Below are 13,374 nucleotides of genomic sequence, written 5' to 3'. Positions count from 1 at the left end.
GGACAGCTGGGGTCTGATATTCTCAGACTAGGGAGGTCCACTGTTATTGGACACTCCCCAGCCTAAAAATAGCAGGCTGCAGCCTCCCCAGAAGTGGCACATCCATTAGACGTGCCAATCCTGGCGCTTCGTCCCAACTCATCCCGTTGCCCTGGTGCGGTGGCAAACGAGGTAATATATGGGGTTGATGCCAGATGTGTAATGTCACCTGGCATCAAGCCCTGGGGTTAGTGATGTCACTCGTCTATCAGATACCTGACATCAACCCAGTCAGTAAAAAATAGACAACAAAAAAAGTTTTATTTGAAAAAAAAAAAAACACTCCCCACATTCCCTCTTTCACCAATTTATTGATAAGAACAATCAATTCCACGTCCAGCGTAATCCAAGAAGGGGGGGGCGTCCCACGGTGATCCATACCATAGTCACTGTCCCAGTCCATGAAGAACAGAATGTTCCCCATTGGCTGGGAGAGCAATGCAGTGACCTGAGATAACATCAATAGCCCAGGTCACTGCAGGGGATGACGAGCGCTGCTGCCAGGAGGATAGATGAGATCATTACCTGCTGTGATGATCTCCTGCAGTCCTGCCAGCAGCGCTGTCACTGACTTCTATCCCTGCTGCGTTGTCAGCAGTATCGCGAGAGCCCGTGACGTCACCGCTAGTGACAGTCTCGGGCCGCGGGCATAGACGGCAGTGACAGCGGTGACGTCAGGAGGCAGGAGATCGTCACAGCAGGTAATGATCTCATCTCACCTCCTGACAGCAGTGCTCGGCATCCCCACGGCTGCACGCACTGCTGTGTGTCAGTGTCTGCCTGCGCTGAAGGGTGACAAGCTGCTGATACTGCGGGCAGACACTGACACTGCTGTGCTGGCAGCGGCGGGGCTGCAGCGGGACACAGACTGCACGGGCACCCGCCGGACGTCACACGGAAGTGCTTCTGTGCAGCGTCCAGGGAGTGTGACGTGTGTGTGTACTCTGCTCCGCTTCCTCTTCTGTCATAATGACATCACTCCCTGCAAAACCGCAGGCAGCGGTGAGCATTACCGCAGGTAAATCGGGGGTATACCGCACATCATTTGCTACCTGCAGTATACCCCCGGAATTTCGCGATTACATTAGTGAATGGAGTGAAATTCCGGGGGTATACCGCAGGTACCTGCGGAAAAAAAGTGACATGCACATTTTCTCGAGAAATTTTCTCAAGAAAATCTTCACAAAGAATTTTCTTGAGAAAAAAATGCAGTGTGCGCACAGCTATTTTTTTTTCCCATAGGTTTTGCTGGGAAATGTCTGCAGAAAGATTTCAAAGATTTCTCAAGAAATTTCCGCAGCAAAACCGCGGGTAAATCCGCGGGTTAAACGGCCTAGTGCGCACATAGCCTTAGAGTCAGAGCTATAGCTCATGTTTTTTTTGCTATTTCTCAGAGCATTGTACAGTCTGACTATGCGGTGAATTTGCTACTGCAGAACACACACTTCAGGAAACGTGTCAACTGTCTTGCATGGTTTCAATTTGGGAATAATCTTTCTGATAATGGAATACTAAAATCTAATTTTTGGGGGAAATGTTCTTATAACCTTTTGCACATTGATGGGCGGCAACAATCGCTTCTCTAATGGCTGATTACTTCCCTCCTTAGCACTCACCTGAATGCCCCAAACCAGCAAGATGCCGAAACATCTGCCATTATAGAGGTGGTCACACTTGTCGATGAACAATCACAACCATTTGACTAGAATCTCTTTGGCTGCTAACTTCACGTTTAATGACACGGTGTACACATATGCACTAGTTCTACTTTTTGGCCTCATAATAATAATACAGTGGCATTCATCAATTGTTACAGTTTATCTGAGGTTGTATTATCAAATTTTAAGACCTTGTAAGAACAAGAACTTTTCTTTTTGTGTCCGGAAATGTAACACCTTATGACTATCTATACACAAATTCAAGACAAAAAAAAACTAATCAATTTTAACTCATTTGATTACTACCATGTAAAGCACTCAGAAACCAAATTATTAGACTTAAGTATGAGCTAATTAATTTCAAATGTAATTTATAAGATCTCTTAGTACCTGTTCAAATCCACCAAGAAGCTCTGTAGTGTCCATAGCGCTGTTCATTGCCATGATGTTCAATTTATTTCCTGTCAAAAGCGCTAAGAGCTGAACAAGGCTGGTCTTCCCGACAGCTGCAGGGCCTACAAGTATAACCATCCAGCCCAATTCTACGCATTTCATTACTGGTTCAAGGGATTGAAGCGAGTGATGAAGAAGAGACAGGTGTTGGCGTTTAGTGGAAGAACAACTGACACCGCGGGGAAGAACAGAAAAGCCAACCTGATGTATGAAAGGACAAAAAACAATTGGAAGCTACAATATTTTCTACATCGGCAATTATTGAAATAATTAAAATATGAAAAAAAAAAACAAAAAAAAACCCCAAAAACTAAAAAGGACGTTACATCCAGTGTGTGTAGTTTGGTAAACATTTCACTTTGATACAGCTACAGACTACTAGATTCATAATTAATCATGAAACAATGGCACAAAGGATTTTACATTTTCTAATTAAATGTTGTCCAACAGCAAAATAATAAATCAAAGTAAACTCTGCTTCCAGCAGCGCCGCTGATGCTGTGAATGTCTCCGCCATCACCCGGAAGAGGTGTCTGCCCTGGTCAGAAGTCACAGCAACGCTACAGCCTGTAATTGGTGGCAAGGGTCAGGTGACTTAATGATCATCATCATCATCCACCATCAATCATCAACCATCATCATCCACCATCAATCATCAACCAATCGTTATCATCAACCATCATCAATATCAATCATCATCTCCAACCATCATCATCATCAATATCAATCATCATCATCATCATCATCAATCATCATCAACCATCATCATCATCATCATCATCATCATCATCAATCATCATCAACCATCAATCTCCATCCTCCTCCATCATCATCCACCATCAATCATCATCAATATCAATCATCATCATCATCAATATTTATTTTTTTTTAAACTCGTTTTATTGAAGGTTAAGTAAATCATTACAATAAAGGATAAATCAGCAATTTGTACAGTAAAAATACATGTAAATTGGTTAATAGTCAGAGTAATAAAGCAACAACAATCAAGTCAACATCTATTACTTTCAGCATGTCCTTAGTACAGTAAACATTTCAAAGGTGTCAGCTTGCGAGTCATATCCATCCTGGGGCAAAAAGCCCATATTGACAAGGAATGTACAACCCATGAATCAGGGACCTCGTCATATCACTGATACGGAGTTTCATGGATCACATGTTTCTCCTTTCCCCTCACTGGAGCAATATCGATTATTACTGCGATAATAATGACTGTAGGTTATCAGTCAGGGAACCGGGTGATCCTCCGGTCAAGGGCGATCCCAACCATCTACCCCATATTTTGTCAAATTTCTGTAAAGAACCTCTCGTCTTATATACAAATTGTTCTAACGGAATTATAGCATTTACCAATGCAATCCAAGAGGCTCTAGTTGGGGGATGAGTGCTCATCCAATTTAGTATAATTCCCTTCCGGGCCAGAAACAGGACCTTTTTTATTAATAGATTCTCATCTTGGGACCAGGAGTGTACATCTACCACCCCAAATAGACACAGGATTGGGCACATAGCAACCGCTTTTTGAAGTATGGTGGAAAGAGTCGTTACAACCTCACTCCAATAGGAGAGAATGACCCGGCAGTCCCATATCATGTGCCAGAAGAAGGGAATTTTGTTACTTACCGTAAATTCCTTTTCTTCTAGCTCTTATTGGGAGACCCAGACGATTGGGTGTATAGCACTGCCTCCGGAGGCCACACAAAGCAATTACACTAAAAAGTGTAAGGCCCCTCCCCTTCTGGCTATACACCCCCAGTGGGATCACTGGCTCACCAGTTTTAGTGCAAAAGCAAGAAGGAGGAAAGCCAATAACTGGTTTAAACAAATTCACTCCGAGTAACATCGGAGAACTGAAAACCGTTCAACATGAACAACATGTGTACCCGCAAACAAACCAAAAATCCCGAAGGACAACAGGGCGGGTGCTGGGTCTCCCAATAAGAGCCAGAAGAAAAGGAATTTACGGTAAGTAACAAAATTCCCTTCTTCTTCGGCGCTCTATTGGGAGACCCAGACGATTGGGACGTCCAAAAGCTGTCCCTGGGTGGGTAAAGAAATACCTCATGTTAGAGCTGCAAAGACAGCCCTCCCCTACGGGGAGGCAACTGCCGCCTGCAGGACTCTTCTACCTAGGCTGGCGTCCGCCGAAGCATAGGTATGCACCTGATAATGTTTGGTGAAAGTGTGCAGACTCGACCAGGTAGCTGCCTGGCACACCTGTTGAGCCGTAGCCTGGTGTCGCAATGCCCAGGACGCACCCACGGCTCTGGTAGAATGGGCCTTCAGCCCTGATGGAACCGGAAGCCCAGCAGAACGGTAGGCTTCAAGAATTGGTTCTTTGATCCATCGAGCCAGGGTGGCCTTAGAAGCCTGCGACCCTTTGCGCTTACCAGCGACAAGGACAAAGAGTGCATCCGAACGGCGCAGGGGCGCCGTGCGGGAAATGTAGATTCTGAGTGCTCTCACCAGATCTAACAAATGTAAATCCTTCTCATACCGATGAACTGCATGAGGACAAAACGAAGGCAAAGAGATATCCTGATTAAGATGAAAAGAGGATACCACCTTCGGGAGAAACTCCTGAATGGGGCGCAGCACTACCTTGTCCTGGTGGAAGACCAGGAAGGGAGCCTTGGAAGACAGCGCTGCTAGCTCAGACACTCTCCGAAGAGATGTGATCGCTACCAGAAAAGCCACTTTCTGTGATAGTCTAGAAAGTGAAACCTCCCTCAGAGGCTCGAAGGGCGGCTTCTGGAGGGCAACTAGTACCCTGTTCAGATCCCATGGATCTAACGGCCGCTTGTACGGGGGAACGATATGGCAAACCCCCTGTAGGAACGTGCGCACCTTAGAAAGTCGTGCTAGACGCTTCTGAAAAAAGACGGATAGCGCCGAGACTTGTCCTTTAAGGGAGCCGAGCGACAAACCTTTTTCTAACCCAGATTGCAGGAAAGAAAGAAAGGTAGGCAATGCAAATGGCCAGGGAGACACTCCCTGAGCAGAGCACCAGGATAAGAATATCCTCCACGTTCTGTGGTAGATCTTAGCAGACGTGGGTTTCCTAGCCTGTCTCATGGTGGCAACGACCCCTTGGGGTAAGCCTGAAGACGCTAGGATCCAGGACTCAATGGCCACACAGTCAGGTTCAGGGCCGCAGAATTCCGATGGAAAAAAGGCCCTTGGGACAGTAAGTCTGGTCGGTCTGGTAGTGCCCACGGTTGGCCGACCGTGAGATGCCACAGATCCGGATACCACGCCCTCCTCGGCCAGTCTGGAGCGACGAGTATGACGCGGCTGCAGTCGGATCTGATCTTGCGTAACACTCTGGGCAAGAGTGCCAGAGGTGGAAACACATAAGGGAGCCGGAACTGCGACCAATCTTGCACTAGGGCGTCTGCTGCTAGAGCTCTTTGATCGCGAGACCGTGCCATGAAGGTTGGGACCTTGTTGTTGTGCCGGGACGCCATTAGGTCGACGTCCGGCCTTCCCCATCGGCGACAGATTTCCTGAAACACGTCCGGGTGAAGGGACCATTCCCCTGCGTCCATGCCCTGGCGACTGAGGAAGTCTGCTTCCCAGTTTTCTACGCCGGAGATGTGAACCGCGGATATGGTGGAGGCCGTGGCTTCCACCCACATCATAATCCGCCGGACTTCCTGGAAGGCTTGCCGACTGCGTGTCCCCCCTTGGTGATTGATGTATGCCACCGCTGTGGAGTTGTCCGATTGAATTCGGATCTGCTTCCCTTCCAGCCACTGTTGGAAGGCTAGTAGGGCAAGATACACTGCTCTGATTTCCAGAACATTGATCTGAAGGGTGGACTCCTGCTGAGTCCACGTACCCTGAGCCCTGTGGTGGAGAAACACTACTCCCCACCCTGACAGACTCGCGTCTGTCGTGACCACCGCCCAGGACGGTGGTAGGAAGGATCTTCCCTGTGATAATGAGGTGGAAAGGAGCCACCACTGCAGAGAGTCCTTGGCCGTCTGGGAAAGGGAGACTTTCCTGTCCAGGGATGTTGACTTCCCGTCCCATTGGCGGAGAATGTCCCATTGAAGTGGACGCAGATGAAACTGCGCAAACGGAACCGCCTCTATTGCCGCCACCATCTTCCCGAGGAAGTGCATGAGGCGTCTTAAGGAGTGCGACTGACTTTGAAGGAGAGCCTGCACCCCAGTCTGTAGAGACCGCTGCTTGTCCAGCGGAAGCTTCACTATCGCTGAGAGAGTATGAAACTCCATGCCAAGATACGTTAGTGATTGGGTCGGTGACAGATTTGACTTTGGGAAGTTGATGATCCACCCGAACGCCTGGAGAGTCTCCAGTGCAACATTCAGGCTGAGTTGGCATGCCTCTTGAGAGGGTGCCTTGACCAGTAGATCGTCCAAGTAAGGGATCACAGAGTGTCCGTGAGAGTGCAAGACTGCTACCACTGCCGCCATGATCTTGGTGAACACCCGAGGGGCTGTCGCCAGACCAAATGGCAGAGCTACGAACTGAAGATGGTCGTCTCCAATCACGAAGCGTAGAAAGCGTTGGTGCTCTGTAGCAATCGGCACGTGGAGATAAGCATCTTTGATGTCTATTGATGCTAGGAAATCTCCTTGAGACATTGAGGCAATGACTGAGCGGAGGGATTCCATCCGGAACCGCCTGGCGTTCACATGCTTGTTGAGCAGCTTTAGGTCCAGAACAGGACGGAATGAGCCGTCCTTTTTTGGAACCACAAAGAGATTGGAGTAAAATCCTCGCCCCCGTTCCTGAGGGGGGACAGGGATCACGACTCCTTCTGCTCTTAGAGAGTCCGCCGCCTGCAGCAGGGCATCTGCTCGGTTGGGGTGTGGGGAGGTTCTGAAGAACCGAAGTGGAGGCCGAGAACTGAACTCGATTCTGTACCCGCGAGACAAAATGTCTGTTACCCACCGGTCTTTGACCTGTGACAGCCAAATGTCGCAAAAGCGGGAGAGCCTGCCACCGACCGAGGATGCGGAGGGAGGAGGCCGAAAGTCATGAGGTAGCCGCTTTGGAAGCGGTTCCTCCATTTGCTTTCCTGGGGCGTGAGTGAGCCCGCCAGGAATCTGAGCTCCCTTGTTCTTTCTGAGTCCTTTTGGACGAGGAGAATTGGGCCTTGCCCGAGCCTCGAAAGGAGCGAAACCTCGACTGCCACTTTTTCTGTTGAGGTTTACTTGCCCTGGGCTGTGGTAAGGAAGAGTCCTTACCCTTGGACTGTTTTATGATTTCAGCCAATGGCTCACCAAACAGTCTGTCTCTAGATAATGGCAAGCTGGTTAAGCATTTTTTGGAACCAGCATCTGCTTTCCAGTCCTTTAACCACAAGGCTCTGCGCAAAACCACAGAATTGGCGGACGCCATAGCGGTACGGCTCGTAGATTCTAGGACAGCATTGATAGCATAGGTCGCAAACGCAGACATTTGCGAAGTTAGGGACGCCACCTGCGGTACTGCTGGATGTATGACAGCATCCACCTGTGCTAAACCAGCTGAAATAGCTTGGAGTGCCCACACGGCCGCGAATGCTGGAGCAAACGACGCGCCAATAGCTTCATAGACAGATTTCAACCAAAGGTCCATCTGTCTGTCGTTGGCATCTTTAAGTGAAGCGCCATCCTCTACTGCGACTATGGATCTAGCCGCAAGCTTGGAAATTGGGGGATCTACCTTTGGACACTGGGTCCAGCGTTTGGCCACCTCAGAGGGAAAAGGATAACGGGTATCCTTAGAACGTTTAGAGAAACGCTTGTCTGGGTGAGCGTCGTGTTTCTGGATTGATTCTCTGAAGTCAGAGTGGTCCAAAAAAGCACTTAATTTACGCTTGGGATACAGGAAATGGAACTTCTCCTGCTGTGCAGCTGCCTCCTCTGCTGAAGGAGCTGGGGGAGAAATATCCAACAGCCTATTAATTGCCGATATAAGGTCATTAACCATGGCGTCACCATCAGGGGCATCCAGATTGAGAGGGGCCTCAGGATTAGAATCCTGATCACCGTCCTCAGTCTCATCACAGAGAGACTCTGCTCGCTGAGACCCTGAGCAGTGTGATGACGTCGAGGGTCTTTCCCAGCGAGCTCGCTTAGGCTGGCTGGGACTGTCATCTGAGTCAGAGACTTCAGCCTGTGATGCTTGAGACCCCCTTGAAGTACGGATTAGTTCCAACTGAGGGGGACCGGGGAACATAGGCACAGCAGTGTCCATGATCTGAGTAACTGGCCTGGACTGCAAGGTCTCCAGGATTTTTGTCATAGTCACAGACATTTTATCGGCAAAAACTGCAAAGTCTGTCCCCGTCACCGGGGCAGGGTTCACAGGCGTCTCTGCCTGGGCCACTACCACCATAGGCTCTGGCTGACGAAGTGCCACTGGGACTGAACATTGCACACAATGAGAGTCGTTGGAGCCTGCTGGTAGATTAGCCCCACATGCTGTACAAGCAATGTATACAGCCCGTGCCTTGGCACCCTTGCGTTTTGCGGATGACATGTTGCTGCCTCCTCAGAGCAGTACAGGGTGTCCAGCCAAGAAGCGACCTTACAGTGCAACTATATATATATATATGGTACCAAGAAAAAAGTACACTAATATAACACTGAGGCACTAGTGGGGCCAGCACTAATGTGCTGCTTACCGCCCGCTTAGGAGCGGGTGTGTGGTCGCCTAAATCCCTTTAGTCTGGGTCTCCCAGAGCCTGCTGCCTTTCCCCAGCCAGACTGCATGTGTAATGGCTGCCGGCGTCCTTGTGGAGAGGGGGGGCGGGCCCTGGGCGTATACAGACGAAGAGCGGGAAGCCTGCTTCCCACTGTGCCTAGTGAGAGGGCTGGAGCATGTAAATAAAGCTCCAGCCCTCGGCGCTGCCGATTGAGCAGCGTCTCTCCCCTACCCTGATTGACAGGGTGGGGGCGGGAACGAAGCGGCGATAGGCCGCAGAAGCCGGGGGCTAAAGTTAGAAGCGCCGCCGCCGTAAAAGCGCGGTCGGCGCAAAGTCCCCGGCGCACCACAAGTCGCAGCTGCGCCGCCGCTCCAGGAGCGGTCGGCGCAGTAGTTCCCAACATGTAACGTCACTCAGCAAAGCTGCAGTGACCTAACCCCAGCGCACAGCGCTACTGTCCCCGGCGCACTATAACGCTCAGCAAGCCTTGAGAGTGTCCGTGCCTGCCGGGGACACAGAGTACCTGAAAGTTGCAGGGCCTTGTCCCTGAACGGCACTCCCGCTCCAAATCCAGCAGGTTCTCTGGGTCTGTGGATGGAGCCCGGCCCCAGGGCTTGGGGGCCGGCAAGATCCCACTTCCACAGAGCCCTCCAGGGGATGTGGAAGGAAAACAGCATGTGGGCTCCAGCCTCTGTACCAGCAATAGGTACCTCAACCTTACAAGCACCACCGCGGGTGAGAAGGGAGCATGCTGGGGGCCCCATATGGGCCCTCTTTTCTTCCATCCGATATAGCCAGCAGCTACTGCTGACTACAAACAGTGGAGCTATGCGTGGATGTCTGACCTCCTTCGCACAAAGCAGAAAACTGGTGAGCCAGTGATCCCACTGGGGGTGTATAGCCAGAAGGGGAGGGGCCTTACACTTTTTAGTGTAATTGCTTTGTGTGGCCTCCGGAGGCAGTGCTATACACCCAATCGTCTGGGTCTCCCAATAGAGCGCCGAAGAAATCAGCACCGTCTCTCCCGCATCTCGGACAACCCACCCCCACTAAATTATTCATCTTTTTCAGTCTCTGGGGAGTGATAACTCTGGTGTATTATATATAACTGAATCAGTCTATTATTAATTGCGGGAAAAACCAACGTGTGGGATTCGATAATGTCATCCCACACTACATCATCAATTTCAGAGATCCTGGCACTCCACCTCTCCCGAACAGAAAGAGGACTGTTCATGGCTTTGGCCCGAATAAGTGAGGAGTATCGTTTGGAAATAAGACCGCCAGGGCCCTGCGATCTGATAATTCCAATGACTGGAAAGGAAGAGAACCTAACCCCACGACCAGAGAACTGAGCCCGAAAGGCGTGCCTGATCTGGAGATACTGAAACCCATGAGATTCCGGCAGATCTAATTCCGTACGTAGTTGTGCAAAGGGGCCGAGTTCACCATCCCGGACAAGTGATCCCAGGGAGACTATTCCGAGATTCCTCCATTCACCAAACCCCGGCAACCCACAAAAATGTGGAAGGTCCAGGTTATCCCATAAGGGAGTCTCAATTGGTATATCATGAAATCCGAATATGGCTTTAGCCTCTTTCCAGATCCTGGCCCCTAGTTTGTGTATCGGGAGGACACGACCCTCAGGGGCTCTCTTGTGATCTGTCAACAGTGGCCATAGGAGATCCACACCCGTGAACTCTGCCAAGAGTCCCTCCGGAGAACCCCTTATCCCAGGAAGTGTCCACTGACCCAGATATTTCAATTGTCCGGCCAGGTAATATATATAAAGATCAGGAAGGGCCATACCCCCCATGTCTTTGGGTCTCTGTAATTTGGCCAATTGGACCTTCGATCTGGATGTGCCCCAGACAAAGGTGATCATTCAGGATTCCAGGGACCGAAAGAAAGAGCGGGGAATCTGTACAAATACATGCTGGGTAATATAAAGACACTTTGGTTGCACTATCATTTTAAGGAGGTTAATCCTTCCCGCCACTGAGAGCGGGAGTTGGCTCCATCTATAAAATTTCTCCTCGAGGTGTGATAACAGGGGGGCAATATTTCTTGCTATCATCTCCGAAGGGCTTCCCGCCAGTATAATCCCAAGGTATTTAAAATGATCCACTACTGGAACCCTACATATGTGGGTGTTCGCCATTTCCTCTTTGTCCCGAGACAGAAAGAGGAGGTACGACTTTGACCAGTTTATTGACAGACCCGAGAACTCCCCGAATCGGTCAATTAGTTCCACGGCTCTAGGAATGGAGGAATCCGGATCAGATGCAAAAAATAACAAGTCGTCTGCATACAGAGACAAGCGTTCATCTCCCTTGCGGTGCCTCACTCCCCGGTAAATTGGGTCCGCCCGAATGCGTACCGCCAACGGTTCCATGGCCAGGACGAACAGGATAGGGGACATCCCTGTCTGGTTCCCCTCCCCAAAGGAAAAATTTCCGCCACCCCGCCACCCACCTGAATGTTAGCAGATGGAGCTTTATATATAATCTCAATCCATCTAATGAATTTGTTGCCGAAACCAAATGCCCGCAGCACCTCCAGCAGGTATGGCCATTCTATAGAGTCAAAGGCCTTGGCCGCATCCAGTGAGACCAGAGCCCAATCCTCCTAACTTGCTGCCCATCTGTAAGACCACTTGCGCCCTCCTCAGGTTATCAGAGGTACTCCTACCCGGAATGAATCCAGATTGATCCTCATGTATTATGGAGGAGATCACTTATCATCAATATCTTTATCAACATCATCAATCATCATCAACCATCATCATCCACCAATCATCATCATCATCATCATCATCATCATCATCATCATCATCATCATCATCATCATCATCATCAATCATCATCAATATCAATCATCAATATCAATAATCAATATCATCATCAATATCATCATCATCATCAACCATCATCATGCATCACCATCCACCATCATCATCAATCAACCATCATTCTTCAAATCATTAATATCAATCATCAATATCATCATCATCAATATCATCAATATCAATCATTAATATCAATCATAAATCAATATCAATCAATATCAATCATCATCAATATCAATCAATAATCAAACATCAATCAATTTCAATTATCCTCATCAATCATCAATATCAATCATCCTCATCAATATCATCATCAACCATGATCCATCTTCAATCATCATCAACCATCATCATCATCATCATCAATCATCATCAATATCAATCAATATCAATAATCAATATCATCAATATCATCATCATCAATCATCATCATCAACCATCATCATGCATCACCATCCACCATCATCATCATTAATCAACCATCATTTTTCAATCATTAATATCAATCATCAATATCATCATCATCAATATTATCATCAATATCAATCATTAAGATCAATCATAAATCAATATCAATCATCATCAATATCAATCAATAATCAACAATCAATTTCAATCATCCTCATCAATCATCATCAATATCAATCATCCTCATCAATATCATCAACCATGATCCATCTTCAATCATCATCAACCATCATCATCATCATCATCAATCATCATCAATATCATCATCATCAACCATCATCCTCTATCAATATCAACCATCAACCTCTATTAATATCAACCATCATCATCAATATTATCATCAATCATCATAGTCAACCATCATCATCAACCATCATCGTCAACCATCATCATCAACCATCATCATCATCAATATCAATCATGATCAATATCATCATCATCATCATCATCATCAATAATCATCATCAAATATCAATCATCATCATCAATATCAATCATCATCATCAGCCCCCCGCCCCTCTGGAGCCAATGAAGACCTGCAGAGCTGCCTGCGCTGGTTCTGCGTATGAAAGGAGGAGGCTGAAAGGTCCAGTATACCTTACTTTTTACTTTTAATCAGTCCATTCCTTTAATGTTACTGTCGGACAACTCCTTTAGGCACTTTAATTCAATACACCCATAGATCAGTACACCAAGACATAGTTGTATCTTAGAATAAAAATATCTTCTGGCCGGAGTGCAATCTGCTGCTTTCCAACCTTGAGCAGGAGGTTGTTCATATGATCATACAATAAGGCAACAAGTTTACATTGCAGATTACCTGTATATTTTGAGGATTGATGTGAAAATGTCGCGTTCCCAAGTAAGGAGTGCTTTCCTCTCCAAATACTGCCACATAAACAGAAACAAGCTGCAATAAAAGATTTAAAAGGAAAATAATTGTTAAGCATATTTAAAATAAAATAAACAAAAACGTTAAAACTTCATAAGCTACATAAAAATAAACATTTTAAAAAGTTGATACAAGTAATACATCTGACTTGCATATTAAACTATCACTGTTAGCTTATAGGGAACATGACAGCTTCCCCAGGACACCACCATATATTTATTGCCATCTTTAGAATCTCTTGGTCCCAGACAAAGTGTTCCAAGCCGGGTGTACGCACCTCTACATCTATATATATACACATCTCATATATATATATATATATATATATATATAT

The 13,374-nt window shown here is 47.5% G+C and overlaps 1 protein-coding gene across 2 annotated transcripts in view; it reads right to left on the bottom strand.

Annotated features, from left to right (window-relative positions):
* The window catches only part of MDN1 (midasin AAA ATPase 1), a 585,757-nt gene that overhangs the window by 319,981 nt on the left and 252,402 nt on the right, over positions 1-13,374 (bottom strand). For both annotated transcript variants that reach the window (XM_075340129.1, XM_075340130.1), the window contains exons 41-42: positions 12,969-13,058; positions 2,088-2,351 (exon numbers count right to left, since the gene is read on the bottom strand). In XM_075340129.1, coding sequence (XP_075196244.1) covers positions 2,088-2,351; positions 12,969-13,058 — 354 coding nt within the window. The remainder of the gene's footprint in view (positions 1-2,087; positions 2,352-12,968; positions 13,059-13,374) is intronic.

Source organism: Anomaloglossus baeobatrachus, chromosome 3, assembly GCF_048569485.1.
Source record: "Anomaloglossus baeobatrachus isolate aAnoBae1 chromosome 3, aAnoBae1.hap1, whole genome shotgun sequence".
Taxonomy (NCBI): Eukaryota; Metazoa; Chordata; class Amphibia; order Anura; family Aromobatidae; genus Anomaloglossus; species Anomaloglossus baeobatrachus.
This window is presented reverse-complemented; position numbering and strand designations above follow the sequence as displayed.